Source organism: Saimiri boliviensis, chromosome 14 (assembly GCF_048565385.1).
Source record: "Saimiri boliviensis isolate mSaiBol1 chromosome 14, mSaiBol1.pri, whole genome shotgun sequence".
NCBI lineage: Eukaryota > Metazoa > Chordata > Mammalia > Primates > Cebidae > Saimiri > Saimiri boliviensis.
Genome location: NC_133462.1, coordinates 62,434,074 through 62,455,051, shown reverse-complemented (window position 1 = coordinate 62,455,051; position 20,978 = coordinate 62,434,074). Strand labels below are relative to the sequence as shown.

At 43.0% G+C, this 20,978-nt stretch overlaps 2 protein-coding genes across 3 annotated transcripts; one reads left to right on the top strand and one right to left on the bottom strand.

The window, feature by feature from the left end:
- Positions 1 to 252: 252 nt before the first annotated feature.
- SERTAD4 (SERTA domain containing 4) lies at positions 253 to 13,744 on the bottom strand. 2 transcript variants are annotated; one of them, XM_039463483.2, is made up of 4 exons: positions 13,330 to 13,744; positions 8,240 to 8,431; positions 6,779 to 6,894; positions 253 to 4,846 (listed from the first exon to the last, which is right to left on the bottom strand). In XM_039463483.2, exons 2-4 carry the CDS (start codon positions 8,412 to 8,414, stop codon positions 4,067 to 4,069), a joined length of 1,071 nt encoding a protein of 356 aa, XP_039319417.1. In that variant the 5' UTR covers positions 8,415 to 8,431; positions 13,330 to 13,744; the 3' UTR covers positions 253 to 4,066. The 2 variants fall into 2 exon arrangements, with proteins under 2 accessions (XP_039319417.1, XP_074241232.1); XM_074385131.1 differs by lacking the exon at positions 13,330 to 13,744 and adding an exon at positions 8,899 to 9,155.
- On the top strand, positions 11,877 to 14,890 carry LOC101037063 (uncharacterized). The gene is made up of 3 exons (XM_074385715.1): positions 11,877 to 11,963; positions 12,405 to 12,716; positions 14,576 to 14,890. Exons 1-3 carry the CDS (start codon positions 11,877 to 11,879, stop codon positions 14,576 to 14,578), a joined length of 402 nt encoding a protein of 133 aa, XP_074241816.1. The 3' UTR covers positions 14,579 to 14,890.
- The last annotated feature ends 6,088 nt before the right edge of the window (positions 14,891 to 20,978 follow it).

The following is a 20,978-nucleotide window of genomic DNA, read 5'->3' as shown; positions in this document are numbered from 1 at the left end:
GCTAAAATATGGCATGTACCCAGGGCTGGGAAATAATCTCCAAGCTAGTAACTGTTTCACCCCAGGCCACGTAGCTATAGCACATACAACTGAAACGTTTTACCCATGTCAAGAGAATATACCTTGCTTAGGCACTATAGCTAAGAAACCAACATAGGCATCTTGTAGTAACTTAAAAGATCCTTAACGCATTTATTTTAAACCACAGAATCAAAACACAGCAATCTTAAAGATGAATCACTACAAACCATACATTGTCTCTTCTTTTATTATTTAAATACTGGTATCATTCTTCCCTTCATGGGACAGTTCTGCATCTAGTTTAAACCATCATTACTAATGCCATGCTGAATCCTTGTCTCTGAAAAGATCTGGTAAAATTGGCAGGGATGTGGTAAACTTAACTACAAATGAAATGACTTCAAATTTAAGGGGCTGTCAGAAAGATGAAATTTAACAACTAATTATTTCCAAAAACGTTTCCTGCTCACAATTTGTTAGAAGGATATAAAAGCCTAGCTGCATCACAGAAGAATCCTTATATCCTTGTCTTATACTTGTTTCGAAGTTGATGTCTCTTAGTGACCATGTCTTCTGCAAGTTGTCCTCTGCTCTCCTCCTGATACACAGAAAGGAAGTCACTAAGTGGAGCTGTAATACAAGTTCATAATTGGAGGGATGGGTAGCCATGTCTTGATGGAGTTAACTATGAGCTCTAAAAAGAAATACTTCCATTCACCTCCTGCACCGTTTAACAAAGTAGCATGTGAAATATTCTAAATTTCTGTTGTCTTAATAAAAGATCATGCCAAAGATGTTTTATCCCAAATTTCAATTCATTGCCAGATAGTGGCGTCTGCTGGTTTTGAATTTTTCTCTCTTCCTCCATGTCCTGTCCCTGCAATCCTGTCCCTAGGACCCCTAGAAAGTGAGGTTTAGAATAATAGGATTTGGAGTGGAAAGATGATGTTGAGACTTTTGCCCCTTGAAAATTTCTTTGCCAGACCACCTTCTATAATCTGCCATTTTTAGAAAGGCAGGATCAGAGACAAAGGTTAATGATTTCATTAATGATACGCACCCAGATGCCTAGGGGAATAGCAATTAAAGGCACTCTTGGGGAGCAAGACCACTTTCTTAAATGAAGACTTCCCTTCAATTTATCTTTTAATAGTCTTGATTCTGTCATATCAGGTTTTCCTTAAAGCAGAGCACAGCAATGAGAGAAGGTGCTGCTTCCAGGCGGGTAGACAGTAGTGTGGGTGGAGGATGTCTTAGCTTTTCCAGGTTGCTCAAGATAAAACTATAAAATCCGGTTAAGAGATTTAACTTACTATGAAGGGTGTCCTGGCCACTCTAGGAAAATCTAATGGAATATCTCATGCATAGAAGACAATGTTGGGTACATAAGAGGTGAACACAGGAAGTCCTGGCACTCTCACCTGCTAACAAGAGAATTTTTGTATTTTGGATGGGTGTTTACAAATGATTTTTTGGTGAACATTTTTTTGCCATGGTAGAAATATCCTGGTAACAAAAACTTGACAACTAAAAAGAACAGATTTTTATGCTGCTGAATTCAAAGGTACCAACCACCTATCCTGCAGAGAAGTGATTCTCGTGGGTTCTACTGAGCAGGTGCAGGCGCTCACAGCTCAGGTGAATGCCGCTGAGAATCACCAACTTTGTCATTTTACGGTTTTGGCCCTCAAGAAAAACACTATCTAGTAATGCTGGGGGCTTTTAAAAAGCGGAAGGATAAGTCCTTTCATTCATATTTAAATCTCCATGAGATATTACACTTGCAATAAGAATGCTATATTTGACAAATTAATTATCTTTCAACTAGCTTTCCCCTTAATCAAGTATTAGCTTTTAAGAATATTAATACAGAATTGTATAGAATGCTACTAGGAATAATCTGTAGCTATTATAACCATTTACATATGGGTCATCCTTACAATTTGACATTTCATAATGGAGTCAGCTAAGATTCAATATTTACGGCTTCATGTTTTACATTTTTTTTCAGAGACACTTCAGAAAGAAAATTTTCACATTTTTAAAGATATAACCTTATTTATCACCACAGCATCTATTAACATTGTGCTTCTGAATCAACAGAAACTTAAACTTACAAACTGGGATCATTCTAAAACACCTCTCAGATTGGCATTTTAAAATACTCTTTTAGAAAACTCCTGTGTGGCCACTATCCACTAGCGTTTCTAGATGTTTTGAGTTTTTTAAAGGAGAGAGAATAATGGAAAAGAGAAACATAGCCAATAGCCATTAAACTTTAAAAAAACTTAATGAATTTTTATCATTTTAATAAATATATATCAAGAAAACGTCACTTTATTACAACACATTCATATACAAGCATCTATTATCTAAGTTTTGAACATCAAATGTTTATCAAATATTGAAAATAAAGGACAAAACATTACTAGACTATTAGCTATGACGCAAGAAAATGTTTTAAAAATTGGTCCTTGTGGACAATTGTCCAAATGATCCGACTCATACACTGTATGAATGAGACCTATATTTAATATTAATAGCAATAATAAAAAAAAAAGCTTTATCTTGGAGAAACTGGGAGGGCTCACTTATTTCCTCCATTTGGCATTTGGTTTCTGTGAAGTATTGTTTAAAGAGGCCCAAGTCAATTAGTAAACTTGGAAAGTGGAATACAGTTTAGCAGGAAGAGTTGGCTGGAGTGGAAGGAAGGATGGCAGGAGGGCCACTCTGAACACTTTTCAAATGTACAAATTAAAGATATTATTTGGAACATGTAGACCAAATACATAGTAATGATTATAGATTAAATCCCATTTCTCCAAAATAACTTTCCAAAAACTAAAGTCTTTACATTCTTTAAGATAAACCTTATTGATCACCACGTCATTTATTAACATTGTGCTTCTTAATCAACAGCAAAGTTCATACATAAAAACCCACATGCTTTTATAATCTAAACGAGTGAAATGATGCAAAACAGAGAAAAGTATAATGCATGCCACTGGTTCGTGAACTTCATTGGACAAGAAAATAAAACACAACAACCCAAAACCCAGAAAACCCAAACCCCAGCAACAGACAGTTGCCAGAGAAAAGCTGGAGCAGCCAGTGCTGCTTGCTAACAGCTTTCTCATTTCCTCCATCCCTACTGAAAAAAATGCCAAATCCAAAAGCAATTGGGCATCAAAAATAAAGGAAGAATAGAGATGTCGAATCAAAAGTTGAACACAATAGTTCAAAGTTAAGTTTCCAAACCATATTGATCCACCCTGTGTTGTTGTTTTTTTTCTCCTGTTTGTTAAATCCCTGCTGTAACTCTGATTTATCCTTAATTTTCACATTGGCAAAAATTAAGATAAGGTAAGGCACCAAAATTCGCCCTGTATAACACCTCTCTAAAAGCCTCATCGCCCATCACAGGCAAGCTAGGAACTTGCAGGGACTTCCCTCTCTGTGTAAGACTGCTGATTGCCGCCCCTAGACAGGTGTGTTTCGTTATGTTACATCCTATTTTCATCTGTCACACAAGACTGTTAGGTACAAATACTTAACAGCACCATGAAGCCATTTCATCTAGCTCCCTGTCTTCAGTCTTTTATTTTAAAAAAATATTGTATCATATAGAAGCAGTTAACTTTGCTGGTTATATTGATTTGCTTACCAAGTAACCCCCTAATTAATTGGCAAACATGTTGAAATTTCTTAGCTAGTGACAGGCTCCTTGGGGGGCAATGGAAATATTGCAAGGGCACGTTGTCCCCTAATATAATCTACTGATCTTCTCTGTAAGAAAACTATGATATACTTTTAAGCATTAAGTTCAACTGTTTTCTTGGTAAAAATCGCCACATTTATCAGGAAGCTCGTTGTTGCCTACTATACAGATGTTTTATGCAATCCGCTCTCCAGGCATTAAAACGACATGGCATGTTCATGGCATAATTTTATCAGTTGTACAAAACTACAAAATCCATTCAAAATAAAATTCATGAGCGCTAACTGATCATGCTGTGCATGCTTCAAAGTTCGGTGAGAAGATGGCTCATATTTTACTTCCTTTGCTGCAGCACAGTTTGTTACTTGGTGGTGAAGCCTCCTTTTTCCTTAAGGACTTCTTCCAAGATTCATTTACATTGTTTCTTTCATTATATCCGGTCTCAAAATAATCGTAAAATTGGCCCTTGCACTCAAAAGCAAGGTCATTTCCCACAGGTTCATGGCTGAGGGGGCCACCATCTCTGTTGGTGTCATTATTTGCTTTCTCATCATTTAATTTGGCCTTTTCCTGAACGCCAAGTGATCTGACATTAGTGACAAAGATTTCGTTGGCAGGTATCTGGCCATCACTCTTGTAAACAGATGCACTGCCTACATCAAAATCCACCTGGTGGGAGCAACTTGGTAAAGGCAAAGAGGGAGAGGAAGAGGAGGAGGAGGAGGAGGAAGAGGTGCAGGGAGAGGAGGCAGCAGTGGAGGCACTTCCAACATTAGCATTGACAGAAAGGGGTAAATTTAGGTAGTGGCCACCACATTCTTGGTAAAAGCAGCAGGCATGAAACTTTTCACATTCCTCTTTGGCCATCCGTGGTCGTTTTCGGTAAGGGCAGTCTTGAGCCATAAACCACTCTTGGGCAGAGGTGCCATTGAAAGAGCAGGCAGGGAAGCACCAGTTATTCTGCATGATAATCTCTCCATGGATCCTTTTCATCAAATTGTTTATAAGGACAGATCTTCGGAGATACACTTCAGGATCATCGATAAACTTTAGCTTTTCTAAGGACATATAAAGGATGTGGGCTCGTTCCTCAAAAACTGAGATGGTCTACAAACCAAAGGGAAAAAAAAAGAAAGAAAAGGAAGAGAGACAGTTCAGAAAATGGACTATATAAAAATATCATCACAGCACACTTCTTTCTTGGCACTGTCTGGGCCTGGGCATGTTGCCATCTTGTTCCCCAGGGTTCATTTAGAGAGCCTGTCCCCAGTTCTGCCGATGTTCCCTTTCCTCACTTGGCTGGAGCACCTACCCACTTCCTGACTCGATGGGGTGGTCAAGCACTAGCGAGTCAAATCACAGTGCAGACCTCAGGAGGGACAGGTCAGGTGGTTGATCTATTATGTCCCAGTAAGGAAGATGCTAAAACACAAAACTAATCTAAGCTATTAGAAATCAGGAGAGCAGGCACTTTCGGAGTTGGGGTGAGTAGGGTGAGGGGCAGCGCTAGAAGCAGGCACAAGGAGGATTCTGGTTGCTGGTTATGTTTTGGTTCTTGACCTGGATGTAAGTTACATGAGCATGTTCACCTCATGAAATTCATCAAGCTGTACTATGATACTTGTACTTTTTTATGTGTGTGTACACAAATACACACACACACACAGGACATCAATACATGTTTCTAAAATGATGCCAAGATGCAAGTCATAACGAATATACTTCAAACCCAGGTCTAGCCATCAAGAAGCATGATATTTGGCTTTTAATGCTGTCCCCCTTTTAATTCTTTGGGTTTCATATTTGCAATTATCCTTGCCTGATACAAGGACAACAATAATTAATGAGGCTCAGACCCTGACAGAATCTGTCAGTTGAAGGACCAAAGTGGCTTCCTTGTGGAGCTGAGCGGGAGACAAGATGGGGAGAGGAAATGAGAGGACTCGCTCCTGAGCTGCGCGACACTATCACTATGTGATGGTTGGTGCAAATCCAGTAGCAACTGGGAAACTGCTATAAGCACAACACAGAAACTAAAAATGAAATAAACGGCGTGTGTCCTGAGGACCAGTTATTCCAGGTCGCCAAAAATATAAACTGGCAGCGTAACCTGAGGAGCTGTGGACTGAACCAGCTCAGACTGACCAAAGGCAGGGACTCCACCTGCAGGGAAAAGCCCAGTGCCTACCAATGCATTCTGCCGTCATTCTAGGAGCAAGGTAAAAGCAATCTAAAGGATGAGGTGACAGAGGGGGACGGCAAGAGGAGACAGAGAGGAAGATGAATTGAAAATTCTCTCTGCATTTCAGACAACTATGGTCTGGGGTTATACCCGCCTCAATTAAATCAGCAGATAGTTATTGAAGGAAAGTAGTTACTTAAAGAGAAAAGAAGTGATATTTCAAAAGTTTAGTGCCCAATTTCATAATTCTATGGAATATCTTCATTTGTTATTATTATTTTTTACTCTACCTACAGAAAAGTTAGCTTTGGTCTTTTCTTGGAATCAAGTCTGTGTTTCAACAAACTTATATGTAACCAACGTCCAATGTCGTGCATATTTCTACTTGTATGCACACATTCAAGGATGGTGAGTCTACCCATAAGAAGTCGGGAAAAGCCCTGCGTAACCACCCCTACGTGGACACACATGGATGTAGCATTGGCTGCAGGAGCCAGAACTCAGACTGGGGAGAACACGACAGGAAAGAACAAGTGCATTCCCAGACACAAAAGTGCGGAAGAACCATAACCCGAAATGCAACCTGAGAAATATTAAAGCATACGTTAAAAAAAAATTTCTTGGATTACATAATTTTGATATTTCTGGGTAGGAGAGCTCTTGCCAGCTTTTTCTTCAAGTACTTGTGAAAAATAACACAGGACCCAAAAAAGTGACAACAATTAATGAGGCTCCACTGAGAAGTGGCTCATTTTCATTGCTTGGGTGAAACAATTTAATTTCTGGAAGTGGATCAAGCAACTGTTACTAAGTATCTTAAATTCTTAATAAAAATAATGACTATTAAAAAAACATACTTTATGGCTACAGCTGCTGAGTGGTGGGTGAAAATCCTCTTCTTCCACATACTTCCTCTTAAAGTATGTGATCTTGGATGTTGTTATAGGATTTGAAATTCCCCTGTAATGTGATCCTGTGGTAATAAATCAGATATGACAAATGACATGCGGTTTGCCAGAGGTTCTCCAAACAAAATACTTTCGTTTCCTTTCCTTCTAGAGGATAACTTGGCTACATATTTGTCTGTACATGTGGTGATTAAAAATAAACATTTGTCTTAATAGTTGCTATCATATGGAATCCTATGACCCAGGCTAGGAAAAGATTTCTAGGCAATTATAGAGGAAAATGACATATTTTAGCATTTACTAAATACACAGAATATTAATTTTATGCAAAAGAAAACTGCAACATTCATAAAGGGGAGGAGTGTAATTACTCTAAAATATATTAGTATTTATTTAATTGGTTTAATTAAATCCATGATAACATAGCACCACTGTTCAAATGTATACATTTTTAACCACGGATAACCAAACAACTTTAAAACATTATTTGCTTTAGGTTAGTAAACAAATGGTTATCTGCACATTGGAATTATAATATTCATTTTTTCAAAATACAAAATTCAAATTTTTAAATTTTGATTTAAAATTTTGAGTAACTAATGTTCTTTTCATTCTCCAAGATGTAGTGTGTCAACCATGAAGACCACAGCTTTCAATCTTTTTTAGCAAAACAAACTGCACTGAGTACTTGCTTTATATTTTAGTTTCTTTTAAAAAATAGGTAGTACTCCACAGAAATCCAGAGGAACTTAAACCATAAGAAGAAAGAATCAGGAAGAACATATTTTTATTTTCTTGGCTTTAATTTTTTTCCCTACAGTCCCAAAGCCAATTGTGTCCTTAACCCATTTATGCCAGAGGTTGCAATTTTTTGTGTGTGAAACGTCTGACTTTGGTGATGACCTTAAGTAGTAGGGTATAAATAACTCCCTCAAGCTTAGCGTTCCAATAATGGAACACTGGGCATAAATGGGTTAATAAAGAGGCACATAGCTGCTGGCCCAAAGTGCAGATTCCTTGGTGTCATTGTTGAGCCCACCAGAGCTTTCATAGTTGTGAGAGAACCATCGGCTTCCACAGGGTGGAAAACCAAAACCCAGACTCAGAGTTTCAATATCAGTTTGGCCCTCTTAGTAGTATAGACACATGACTTACACGCAAGCAGCACCACGGGTAGACACAGGTTTAAATGCAATTTAAATAGCGCCTCTGGTCCTCTCTCTGGAGCTCTGGACTCACTTATGAGAGGCACACAGGCAGCCCGGGAAGTCCTTGGAGCTTTAGCTCTCCTGGCTCAGAAGGGCACCCCAGACACCATTTCCTGTCCACCAGGCTGGCGGCAGAGGGCAGCGAGGGGCCGGGGCGGGGCGGGGGGCGGGGGGGGGGCGGAGCGGAAATCAAGGGCAATACCTGCCAGCGGGGGACCAGCTCCCCGGTCTCCCTGCAAAGGAGCCTGTGCTGGCCCTGGGGGGCTTGGGCCTCCGTAGCTGTCAGCCTCCCATAGCGTTTGGTACCCAGCAATTTCAGCAGCTCCTTCCGAGACAATGGGCTCGCAGAATCTATTCATGGACAGAACCAGAGTCATCTCTGACAGCCTCAGATCTGAAAAGAAAAAAAAAGAATGAAGAAAACAGCCCTAATCAAGAGCCAGCCAAGGGAGGGCCTTGGCATCTTCATTTCTTTGCTTTGGGAAACTTTTACTTCTTGCCCCTCCCCTTCACCCTGAAACATTTTATTATTTTTTCAAAGAAAACCTCGGCAAACTCTCTTGCTGCTATTAGCTCAGCCTCTGTGTTCAGCAATCTGCATTTCATGGGTGGATCTTTAAAATCCCATTTCTTATTGTTCTCAGATTCCCCTCAGCCCTCTTTTAGACAGCTGCTTTGCCTCCCAAACACATTTTCCTTCTGACCTTCCAAAGAAAATGTACCGCTAAGAAGCCAAAACCCTTGCGCTTCCTTTCTATTAATAAGGCAAAATCAATTTTCTAGTCAATCCCCCAGGAGCCTCCTTTGATGAAATCCACTAATCAATCAAAAGAAAAGGGCAGGGGAAGCAGAAATCTCCACCGTAATTCCGACTGATGCTCTGAGGTTCGGTCTGTTCCGCTGCCCCCTGCACCCTCCTCCTCTCGTTTCCGCAGGGTAGTTCCTCTACAACATGCTGGGGCTCCCTCCACTTTCTTCTCCCAAAGCAAAGCAGACAGAGAGACACTTGGTAGTTGTTTCCACCAGCCCTGATCGGCCTGAACTGGATCTGCCTCCAGTCAAAACACTGCGAGATGAAGACAGAAAATTGGCTCCAGTTTCAAGCCCTGAGTTGCAGTCCCACAGGAGCCAAGCACAACATCAACGGAGCAGGCAGAATATTAAACAGGAGCCAGGCTCTGGGGCCAGAGGCAGCCAGCAACTCTTTACACTGCAAAGCCCAGACACAGAGCAGGAACTTTCCAAGAGGCAACACATCACTGCCCTTCTCTCCAGTTCAAGCCCTTCGCTCCCTTGGGCCTGCAGGGAGATGGGAGCCTCTCTGCTCTGTTAGGCTTCCTGGGCCCCTCCATAGCTCAGGCAGTGAGGTCACTTTCATGGGGGCTCTGTGACTTCACTTGGTCCTATGCAGGTCTCAAGGTAGGGTCAAGAGTAAGTTCAAGGGAGAAGAGAGTCTGATAGGAAAGTAAAAAGACCTAGGGCCATAGACCAGTGGTGACAGTAGCGCAGCCTCAGTGCCTTGTTAACTGCCAATCCCTTTAAGAGACCCAAGCCCCCACTATCCCACTTTGTGGTTTCAAGAACTGTCACACAAGTGATGTCAAGCTCGCTTTCTGAAGATTGATTGTCTTTCGAATATAATCTAAGGGCCCAATTCTTGCTTTCTTTTCCAAATTATACAGCTGCTAATGTTTTTGGGAAACAGTGAATCTATCACTGTCTCATGGGAGACTATTATCACCTACATGATATAACAAGGGTCCACTTCCAAGAAAGAGGAAACACAGCAGGATAAGGCGAAATAGCATCATTAAAGTGACAATGTCCTTCTGACTAAAAGATGAGCTCCTGGCAGAGATGACTCTACCTTTCACCCAGTCTTCTCTCTGAGGTCTCAAATTCTGTCCCGACCACACTGACTAATGAAGTAAGACCTTCTGACAGACAGGGAAGGTGTACAGGTCAGTGGAGAGAATTAGACTCAACTGATTTGGGCTGCTAAACCACCTCCCCCTTCTCTTTTAAGATGCCCTCCAAGGAGACATCAGTAAGGACTTATTAGAAAACCTTTTACAAGTGGGGAAAAGAAAGGTTCAATTAAATCTTTATAAAGAAATGATGGGACATGTCATTTATTTTTCTCTTTGAGTCATCAACAAAGCAACTTAGCCTACATCGATTTAACAAATTAAGCTCTTCCGTCTATCGTCACTTCTCAAACTCCACATCCAAGTAGGGTATCAAACTTCATGATGATTTATTCCCTGGAAGGCTCTCATGAAATGGTCCAGTTTCTTAACCTATTCTAAGAGACAATCATATCAGGAAATGCTGTTGCCAAGAGCACATGAATTGTAGCTTTTCAAGAGTAAGCAGCCCTTTCTTACTGAGAGAATCAATATTTTCTAGCTTGAAAATCTAACACTTTCGTGTTAGATCATGGAAATAAGATCCAAGCCTTTTGCCTATGCAGAATTTTATTTCATGTAAACAAAAGCAGGTTAACAAACTCATGCCCCTTAAGAAAGAAAAGCATTTGCAGCAATTACTTTTGTTTAATAGGACATTATATGGGCCCTGTGCTGTTTTATGTTCTTCAGAGTTTGTTTATATTTTAATAACTTTTTGGTAGTAGATTTTTTGGTTGCTGAGGATTTCAGTGTTTCTATTAGTATTATTTCCACCATATGAGATCCTTTTATGCATTTGAACTTGAAACATGGCATAACAGTTTTTATCTTGGCTATTTTTTTTCTACAATATCTCAATTTTAATATCTAATTATCTAATGTTAGAAAGTTTTTCTTTTTTAAATTGAGAACTGTCACACACAAAATCCTAAACTAGAGAGACTGAGTTCTGCAAGTGATTTATGTAAATCTGAATAAATCATGAATGAGTTGGGATTATTTGGAAGCAGGGAAGAGATTTTGCAATTGAGTCTTCCTAGTCTATTTAGAACTTACACTAGCTGTTAACAGATTAAGAAGGCAAATTCAATGTTCACGAAAAATTGGACCGTGCAGCGGTAAGCACAAATGCTTAACATGAATCTTTCTTCATATTACATGTAGAGATCTAAACTGTCATAATTCTCTGTATGATGAGATTTACATTATAATTCTGCTACTGACGTCAGCCATTCAAGTCCACAAATTCATGTTCTATTAATATTAAATAAAGACAAAGATATACATTATGGCAAAATTTATTTTCTATGATCGGAGGTGATGGATTCAACACGCAGGTGTCAGAGTGTGTTTTGTCTCTGCATGGGTTTAAAAGATGAAAAAAAAAAAAAAAAAAAAAAAAAAGCCCTAACCCCTCATTCTCAGGCTCCTGCATGTCTGTTCTGTCACCCAGGTGGATGTAGTGGAATGACACGTCCAGCCTCCCCAGAAGACTGAGGGCTAGAATGTCAAGCTTTTCTGGCAAATGTTCATACTAAAGTTACCAGACATTTCTATACAATTTGGTTTTTCCAGATGAGTTGGGCTTGTTCTTTCCTCGAAGCAATTATGATGCTAACAGGAGGTGCTGACACACAAAACAGGGTACCTATGAAATCAGCGGCACTTTGACTCTAACAAGGGGCTCCAGGCCATTCTTTGCCCACCTCTTCTTCCATCTGTCATTGAAAATTAGACACCATTTGATTAAGATCATTATAGCAGTTAGCGGTCTGATTCCAATACTGGAAAGCAGGGAATTACAGGGCTATTTCCACCCCCGATCCATGCTGCCAGCCTTAAATGGCATCAAGCCCCTGACCTCCACATTGTCCTAAAGTGATCTCAACAGCTTCTCCAGCTCCTGGTGGTAGTAGTGGAAGGGCCTAGATGGGCGAGCAAAATCCTTCAACCCTTCTACACAGACAGATGTCGCTTTTCTGCCGGTCCCTGCAGTACACCTGTCTGCCCTGGAAAGTACATTTCTCAGCTGCAGCCCCGCGAGGCCAAGAGCTTGAAGCTGGGTCTTATGGTTGGGGCTGCAGGTGCTGGGCCTAAGGAGCATGAAGAGGTGCCCAAGGTTGGGGGAGCGGTCCGAGGTTTGGAGGGCAGACCTCTTGAAGGCAGACGGCAGCCACCAACCACATCCTGGCTCCCGCACAGACACACCCCCGGGGGGTCGGTGCCGTAGCCCCCAGCCCCTCCTGGGGTAGCCAGCAGCGCCCGCCGGCCGCCAGCCACAGGAGAAAGTAAACACCCCAAGTGTCCGGGAACAAAGGCAAGTTGTCTTCCTACGGTGCCGGAGCCGTGTGCCTCTTCTGAAGAATAAGAGCTATTATTATTCTTTATGTCTTATCCTTTTTTTTTTTTTTTTTTTTTTTCAGCCAAGTTTCCTTCTAAGGGAAATAAACACCAAAGGTAGGATTCCAAGGAAATGACTCACGGCGGCTGGCAGGGCTCTGGCGGGGCTGGCCCGGGCCCCCGCGCTCCAGCCCGCAGCAGATGCCGGCCCGGCCCTCCCTCTCTCGCCGGCCAAGCAGGCTGGAAGCCCGTGGCTGCGGAAGCGCCCTGCGCCCGTGGGACCTGGCGGCGAGGACGCCTCTTGCCTGCTTCTGCGGCCGCAGCCGGGCACTCGGAAAGTTGCTAGGGCCGAAGAGGCGGGAGGGGAAGAAGGGCGGAGAGAAGCGGAGGCGTGGACCAGGCGGGCAGCAGCCTCAGCCCGCCGGGGAGGTGAGCTGAGGACAGAGGAGCCGCCGCCGCCCGCAGCGCGGCTCGGCTGCCGGGGAGGAGGGTGCGGGGGCGGAGGTGGCGGGGGACAGAAGGTGTCAGCTACTGCATCAATTCCTTTTTCTTGCAAACGCGCGCTCCTGACATCCACAATCCTTCCATTCCCACCTGCCAAGCGCCGCGGCGTCCGGACCTGGGGGCACCCCTCCTACTGACCCCGGTTCCCGAGAATGAGGGACTAAGCGGCCACCGAGGACCCTGAGGTCTCACCAGAGTGCTGACCCCACCCGCCCCTGGAGTTGTCTCGGTGCGCGCGGGTGGCAGCCCGAGCAGCCCTAGAGGAGGCGGCGGTTCCCGCCCTGGTGAAGGCGCCGCGGCGCAAGCCAGCCCTGGGAAAAGCCCGCGCCGCCTCCGCGCCCAGCTGTGCTTTGGCCCCCACGCCGCCCCGGCCCCGCTGCGAGTCCACTCGGTGACTTCGGCGCAGCCCTGGTGCCGGGAGAGCGCGCGGGAGGCCGCGTGGGTGCCCGTCTGCGCGGGCAGGAGCCCCGGGGGACCCTCGCCTTCCACCCGGCTCGGCCCTCCCGCCCCCGCGGCCCGCGCCCAGCCCGGCTCTTACCGCGGGGTCAGCGGGAGGCGGCGGCCGCAGCGCTCGAGCTGCTGCTGGTCCGCTCTGGGCTGGGCGCCAGCCCGGCCGCCGGTGCACACTCGCGCAGGTCCCGGTCCCGGCCCGGCGGCCCGCTCGGCGGTGACCGCGGTTGTGCGGCGGGCGACGGTCCCGGCAGGTCCCGCCGCCGCGACTGGGGCGCTGCGCCGCCGTCGCTGCAGACGGTTATGGTAATGAGCGGCTCTGTCTAGCGAGGAGCGTGTGAAACCCGTCAATCCTGTTTGCCATTTCCCCGTGGATTTCCGAGCAGAGGTTCTGCAGGATGCCCCCAGGGTGAGAGAGGGAACATGACAAGCGCGCGCGCTCTTCCTCCCTCCCTCTGCTCCCGCCGCCGCCGCCGCTCCTCAGGCTGCACACGGGGCGCCTTTCCCGCACCCCCACCCCAGCCCGCCCCCTGCCTCCTTCCCTCCTTCCCGCCCTCCCTCCTCCTTCTCCTCCCCTCCCCTCCCGGTGCCCGGGGACACGCGGGCCCAGCTCCAGCCCGCAGCCCAGACCCCACGCGCTCTCGGGCTCCCGCCCTAACCCTGGGGGCTCCGCTCCAGCGGAATAATATATTCACTCCGCAACCTTCCGAGATGTCTTGTCTTTTTAAATTTGGTTTAGTTTTGTTGTTGTTGTGTGTGCGTGTGATTAAAAAAACAAAACAAAACAAAACAAAAAACTGTGCCTTTCCCACCCTTTGCAAAAGACTTTCTTCTCCTTTGCCACAGCAAACGGAGATGAGAAACAGATGTCTTTGCAGGACCAAACAGTTATTCTCCCCTCGCCGCCCGCCCCCGCCTGAGCTTCGTACGTACAAAAAAAAGCAACCATGGTCCTGCTACAACTTGAATTGGCAACTCTTTCTGGGTGGGGAGCCTCCAGGGAAAACCTCCAGGAAATAAAAAGTAATACAAGAGGTTGTCCTTGCTCAAGAGAATGTAATTTAAGCCTTGGAATCAGAATACTTTGCAAATAGCAATTTTCTCCTATAATGGGCTCAGAGTTTGTTTTTAAAAAACATTAATTCATAACTTCTGTCTAGGGACCCCTCTATAGTCGAGATAGGTCATTTCAGGTGTAATGAAGGCAGAGGCTTGGAAGCCATAGACCTAATAAAATCGGGAGAAGGCACCTGCACAAAAGTGTTACAAAGACTATAATGTTTGTTTACTGCCACTATGCCAGATGTGCTAAATATAACACTTCTTTAAAACAGTGATCCTCCAACTGTGAAAAACCAAACCTCTGGCTGCCTGACTCCCTAGGAATCAAGAAGCCGCACAGACTGAAAATCAAGGGAGGAAGGAACAAGATCAAGGATGAGGATTAGCATCTGCAAATTGAACTCTATCTAATTTGCATGTTTATTTCTTAGAATTGTAATTAAATTTGTGTAATAAATGTTTCCATTTCATTTGTACACTTAAAACTTGGGTGACTGACATGCAGTTAAGTGAAATTCCTTTTTTTTTTTTTAAGCAAATGTAGTTTATTCAATAAAGCAGCAAACCAATATTAAACATAATTAGAATAATCTGTTTTAAAGGTGTTTTTGTTGAACTTTGTACATTACAGACTCTCAGAGGTTTTTAAGGGTATTAGGAAGCTGAGAGATGGCAATTATGCTGAAAACAGACAAACCCAACAGCCTACCAGGAGCATTACTTCATTTTTTCCAGAAGACATTCCAGGGTTGGATGCCTAAAATTGGGAATTGGGCATCCATCTTGGCTTTATTCTGAACCATATTAAATTTCATTGGCTCACATCCATGATGTTGACCATTATGATGTTAATTTAAGAATTGTAAAGATGCCATTTTGTGCAGTCAATGGAAGTTGCATGTCCAGGTTAAGGGTAGAATATAATTTTCATTTGGGTGGGAGAGGAGGGTCAGGAAAGGCACAAGGGCATTTAAAGCAGTGCACGTACTTAGAAATCCAAATCAGTATCTAAAACTGGTTATTGTCAAACTCAAATAAAGAACTAAATGTGAGGGCTTGAAGGCATGGCTTATTATGGCTTTTATCTCCCTATATTAAAGTTTTATAGCATTTAAAGGACTATGGGGAAATCCCCACGTACACTTGGCTGTGTCAAAATACATAAAACCAAAAGGAGCAAATTAAGCATAAAATTGAGAAATAACATGAGACTAAGTATCAGCATGGGTGCACTGGCATCTTTGGAGCAGTGGCTCTGAGAAATGAGCCTTCTGGGAAACTGGCATTGCCCTTGGGTCGAAAAGACTCTTGGATTTAATGTTACAACAAAATGATATCACAAGTATCAAGTCATTGTACTTCACAGCATCCTTGCAGTTCTGGATGTGAACTAGACCCTGTCCTCGCCACATACATTAGGTTAGCATGTTTTACTGACAGCTTTCTCTGCCCTGCTTTTAATCCCAAGCTTAATGTTTTCTGAGATCCAATGCCCAACTGTTGACAACATGAGCCTGTATCTACAAGTACAAAAGGCAGTCAAATGTCTATGTAATGAGAAACCTTATTACAAATTTAAGGTGAGTCTGTGGTAGCTACGACATGAAAAAAAGTAACTATAAATCAATAGTGAAATATTAGGAATGAGTAAATGTTATTTATAATGAGGTACAATATTCAATTGAGAACTATGATGTCATCATTTCGGGGGCTCTGTGTGTGTGTGTGTGTGTGTGTGTGTGTGTGTGTGTGAGACATTCCAAATAGAAGTTTGATTATAAAATTTAAAATACTTTGAGCTGCAAATTTACTGAAGGAAGTGTTTATTTTCCTTCAGTTAACAAAGAGACTTCCAGACTTAAAATTGCTGAAACCCATTTCACAAAACCTTTTTGTGGTTTGTCTGATAGGGAGATTTCACAAGTAAAATTTGGCTTATTCAGATTGTTGTGGACACAGTGCCCATTTGGATTAATTGAAAGTTTGAATTACTGGCTTAAAAACATAGACCATTTTTGGCCGGACATGGTGGCTCATGCCTGTAATCCCAGCACTTTGGGAGGACGAGGTGGGCAGATCACCTAAGATCAGGAGTTCAAGACTAGCCTGACTAACATGGTGAAACACCGTCTCTACTAAAAATAAAAAAATTAGCCGGGTGTGGTGGCGGACACCTCTATTCCCAGCTACTTAGGAGGCTGAGGCAGGATAATCATTTGAACCCAGGAGCTAGAGGTTGCAGTGAGCAGAGATTGTGCCACTGCACACCAGCCTGGGTGCAACAGAGCAAGACTCCATCTCAAAAACAAATAAAAGACCACATTTTTGTGACAAGATGAAGCATCTGTACCCAATCTCTTCAATTCCTCTTCTATTCTCAAACCTTTTCCTCTGAGGTTTTCTTATCCCATCACTCCATTGAACTGTTCTTGTCAATGTCACCAATGACCTCCAGGTTGTTAAATCCAAAGGCCATTTTGCATCTATCTAACTTGACGTGTAAGCAGCATTTGCCCCAGCTGCCCACCCCCTCCTCCCTCAAACATCTGTATCTGGGCTCCTGGGACAACACACCCACCTGGTTTGCCTCCTGCCTCACTGGTGGTTCCTTCTCAGCCTCCTTTGCTGGTTCCCCCTCTCCTCTAAGACCTCTGGATGTTGGGGTGCCTCAAGCTCAGTCCTTGCACCTTGGCTCTTCTCTATGGCCCTCTCTTGTGAACTCATCTAGTCTCTTGCCTTCAAATACTGTCTATATTCTGATGACTCCCAAATTCATATCTCTAGCCCAGACTCTCTCCTGACTTCCAGACTACATGTAGATGTCTCATAAGTATCACACGCTTTATAGATCCAAAACTCAACCCCTAATTATTTCTGCTTTCCCAACTTATGCCACCTTTAATAGTCTCCATTAATAAACGGTAGTATTTTTCTAGTTGTGCTGACAAAAATCCTTCAAGTCATCTTTGACTTTTTTTCTTCATCTCCTCTATCTAATACATCAGAAAGTCCTAGAGACACTACCTTTAAAATTTTTCTTGATGTTGATCACCTCTCATCATCTCTACCACCACCATTCTGGTCCACACTTTCATCATCATCTTCTGCCCAGGATCTTACAGTGGCCTGCTAACTGGTCTCCCTGCTTATTGCTTTGGTCCTCTCTCCAGTTCAAACCCAGGTCAACAGCAATAGCGTCAATTTTTGCCAAAGCTATTCCTGGAGCTCCCCATTCCAAAGTAAAAGCCATGTTTTTGCCATAGCCTACGAAGACTAGAAGTCTCTCTTTATTTCTCTGATCTCACTCTGCCTCCAACCACTCCAGCCACTCTGACCTCCTCTCTGTTTCTCTAACCACCAGCCTTGCTTTCCTCGGAACATTTGCACTGGCTCTGTCCTCTTCCTGTGGAGCTCTTTTCCTCAGGTGGCTGCACAGACACATGTTCACGTCTTCCACATCCCTGCTCAACTATCATCTTCTTCATAAGCCCTGACCACTATGATTGAAATTCTCACATTTCACCTTTATAGCCTGCTTGATTTTCATCTAGAGGATAAAACAAAGATCAGTTTCTAATCTTTTATGCATGTTTTCAATTTATCATGTCTCTTCTTCCACTAGAAAGTAAGGTCCATACGGGCAGGGACTTCTGTCTTTTTCGTTAGCCCCCATCACTTCAGCACCTAGCCCAGTGCAAGTGCTTGGCGTATTGAAAGCACACAATAAATATGTAAGGATTGATTGAACAACTGACTGATAGTTTCACAGATATTTAGAACCCAAACAAGACTAAAATAGTGCTAGTCTAAACTAGTGTATGTAGAATGGTGAAACAGGCAGTTAGTTTTATTACCTCATTTGCCTCCCAGAATCCTCTGGCCTAGAGCTGCCATCTTCCCCGCAGCCTTCCAGGACCTGAAGATACTACCAAGATTCCTGGGACGCAGTGGTTTCATGTTGCCCTCCCTACCTGAAAGTCCCTAGTACTAGATTTTATCCAAGTGGATGCTGGTGCTCTGGACCAGCCTGCCTTGCCCCCAACACCGATTTTCATCATTGCCAAGACGCTTGTGCTAAGCCACAGTCTTATGCAAGATTACAAAGTGTGTAAAGTTGCTCTCCAGGAGCCTGTGATATAATTTCTTGGCATAGCCACCCTTTCAGAACTCCTCCACTTTTTTTCTTATCCTCCTTCAAAAGTCATTCAGAAGCACTTCAATAATTATGTGCATTTTATACACGAGAATTGATCTAGGTACTGCAGTTGAGGTAGAAATTAATAAGACACTGTTCCTGGACTTAACGGTTTGTCAACATAGTGAGTAGCATAAGACACTCGTAGACATGATGGTACTATTTAGGAAGTCAGGGCACAGCGGACGCCATGGGAGTTCCACGGTGAGACGATCACATCCAGCTGGGAGAGCCAGAAAGACTTCGTGAAGAAAGTAAAACTGAAGTTGATCTTGAAGATAGGTAGCTCTCAATGGGTGGAAATGGGGAATGAGTGAAATGTGGAGGAAAGAATTTGAGGAAAGGCACGTAGCCTGGAAAGCAACAGAATCTTTGAGGGGAGTGAGTGTTCTGGTTTTACTAGTGGGTATGTGAAAGTAGAAGTGTATCATAATACAGTGTATCTTAACATTGTGTATGATAATACGGTGTAGGATATTACATAATACAGTGTATCATAGTATATACTGAACAGCAAGATGAGTTTGGTCTGAATTTAATAAGCAATGGGGAACATTTGAGTTTTCATACTGGACGGTGATACGGTCGAAGCTGAGCTTTAGGAAGAGGGATGTCAGTGGGGAGTGGTGCTGGGAATTGTGAGTAAGAAGCTCTTTTGGGAGTCTAGGGAGGAAAACTGCAGGTCTGCATGAGACAGGGGCTTCTGAATGAGAGCCGCTTCAATGTGAGGTATCACTGAGTTGGAATCTTCAGGATATAATCACTGACTGTGGGGAAGAGAAGAAAGATGTCTGGGACGCTACTACTTGAGTGATATTACTACTACTGTGTGGCTGAGTAAACCTGTAGCAAATGAAAAGCAGATATGAAGGGAATAGCATGTGTTGGTTCCGGGCATTTTGAGTATGAAGTGTAGATGGGGATGTCCACTAGTTAGCTGACTATTCCAGTCTAGGTGTGGACACCATATGAGAGCAAATCACAGAAGTTTATGATTATTTCGATAAACATTAAGGTTTAAGTCTTAGGACTTAATAATTATTGAAGACATTTCAGAGAATTAAACAGTAAAGGGTTTAGATTAGCATCTTGAAGAATCTGATAAAGACATTTGTTCAGAGATGCAAAAAATAACATGGGCTTCATGTGTGACCTCTTTCAGGAATATCCATATTTAATAGTATACAAAAACCCTTTTGGCTAAAACTTAAAATAAAATATTTGGGATGGGATGGTGGAGTTTGGGTAGCAGGCAGTCTCTTCTAATTGCCCTGATATCATGACACAGACGCAGTCATGTAGTGAGTGGGCTTTCTCATGTGGCTGAATTTACTTATTTACCATCACAGGTGGAAAGTGATTTGATATTTCATAGGTAATCCTGCAATAATTCCTGAAAAGATGTAAATCATTGATAATGAGCTTGGAGTGTTATCTCTCTCCGGGATATTTGTATTTTAATAGGCATCTCATAATGCTACAAAAACTTTAATCAAAGCAATTAATAACTAATGACATGATTTCAGATGTAATACAAGCTAATGAGTATTATTTCTGAATGAAAATTATCATATATATGTATATATGTATATGGAGAGAGAGAGAGAGAGAGAAGCTTGCTCAAGGTACTATTTTGGAAAACCTATATCAGTAAATAGGTAGGAAAGGTTTACAGTAAACATATCAATCCTTTTTTAATTAAAAAAAAAAATTAGAGTTAGGGTGTCACTGTTGCCCAGGCTGGAGTCCCATAGAGTGATCACAACCCATTGCCGCCTTGAACTCCTGGGCTTAAGTGATTTTCCCACCTCAGTTTCCCAAGTAGCTGGGACTACACACACACACAGCATCACTCCTGGCTATTTTTTAATTTTTGGTAGAGATGGAGGTCTTGCTTTATTTCTCAGGCTGGTCTCAAACTCCTGGATTCCAGTGATCCTCCAGCTCCCAAAGTGCTGGTCCAAAGTGCTGGGATTACAGGTATGAGCCACCACACCTGACCCATACCAATTATTTGTAAAAAGACTTTATTCTAACATCATTGGTAACTTTCAATTACAGATTTTCAGTTCAAATACATTTAATGCTATTAATATTATATCAGCTAAAAAAGTATGATAACCTGCCGGGCACAGTGGCTCACGCCGGTAATCCCAATACTTTGGGAGGCCAAGGCAGGTGGATTGCTTCAGCCCAGGACTTCAAGACCAAACTGGGCAACATAGTGAGACCCCGTCTCTATATTAAGAACAATAATAATCATAATAATAAAAATGAGTGTGGTAACCATGTGCACATCAACCTCAATATTCATCCCAAGTCTTCAGGGAGAAGATGGGTCCTAAGTTAGGGATGAAATTTGGTTGGGACCTAGATAACCAGAGGGGAGAAGGAAGGGAACCTTCTTGGAGGTTAAGGGATAACATCCATGAGCTCCACAAGTGAAAGAACAGAATGTGCCAGGCATGAGGGCACTGGAT

Bases quoted from the DNA above. Each gene is read 5' to 3' on its own strand.
- SERTAD4 (XM_039463483.2), bottom strand. From the start codon at position 8,414: ATGACTCTGGTTCTGTCCATGAATAGATTCTGCGAGCCCATTGTCTCG. The intron at 6,895-8,239 runs GTATTGCCCTTG...TTATTACCACAG, and splicing joins AGCTGGTCCCCCGCTGGCAG to GATCACATTACAGGGGAATT. The intron at 4,847-6,778 runs GTATGTTTTTTT...TTTGGTTTGTAG, and splicing joins TCAGCAGCTGTAGCCATAAA to ACCATCTCAGTTTTTGAGGA.
- LOC101037063 (XM_074385715.1), top strand. From the start codon at position 11,877: ATGGGCGAGCAAAATCCTTCAACCCTTCTACACAGACAGATGTCGCTT. The intron at 11,964-12,404 runs GTACATTTCTCA...TAAACACCAAAG, and splicing joins ACACCTGTCTGCCCTGGAAA to GTAGGATTCCAAGGAAATGA.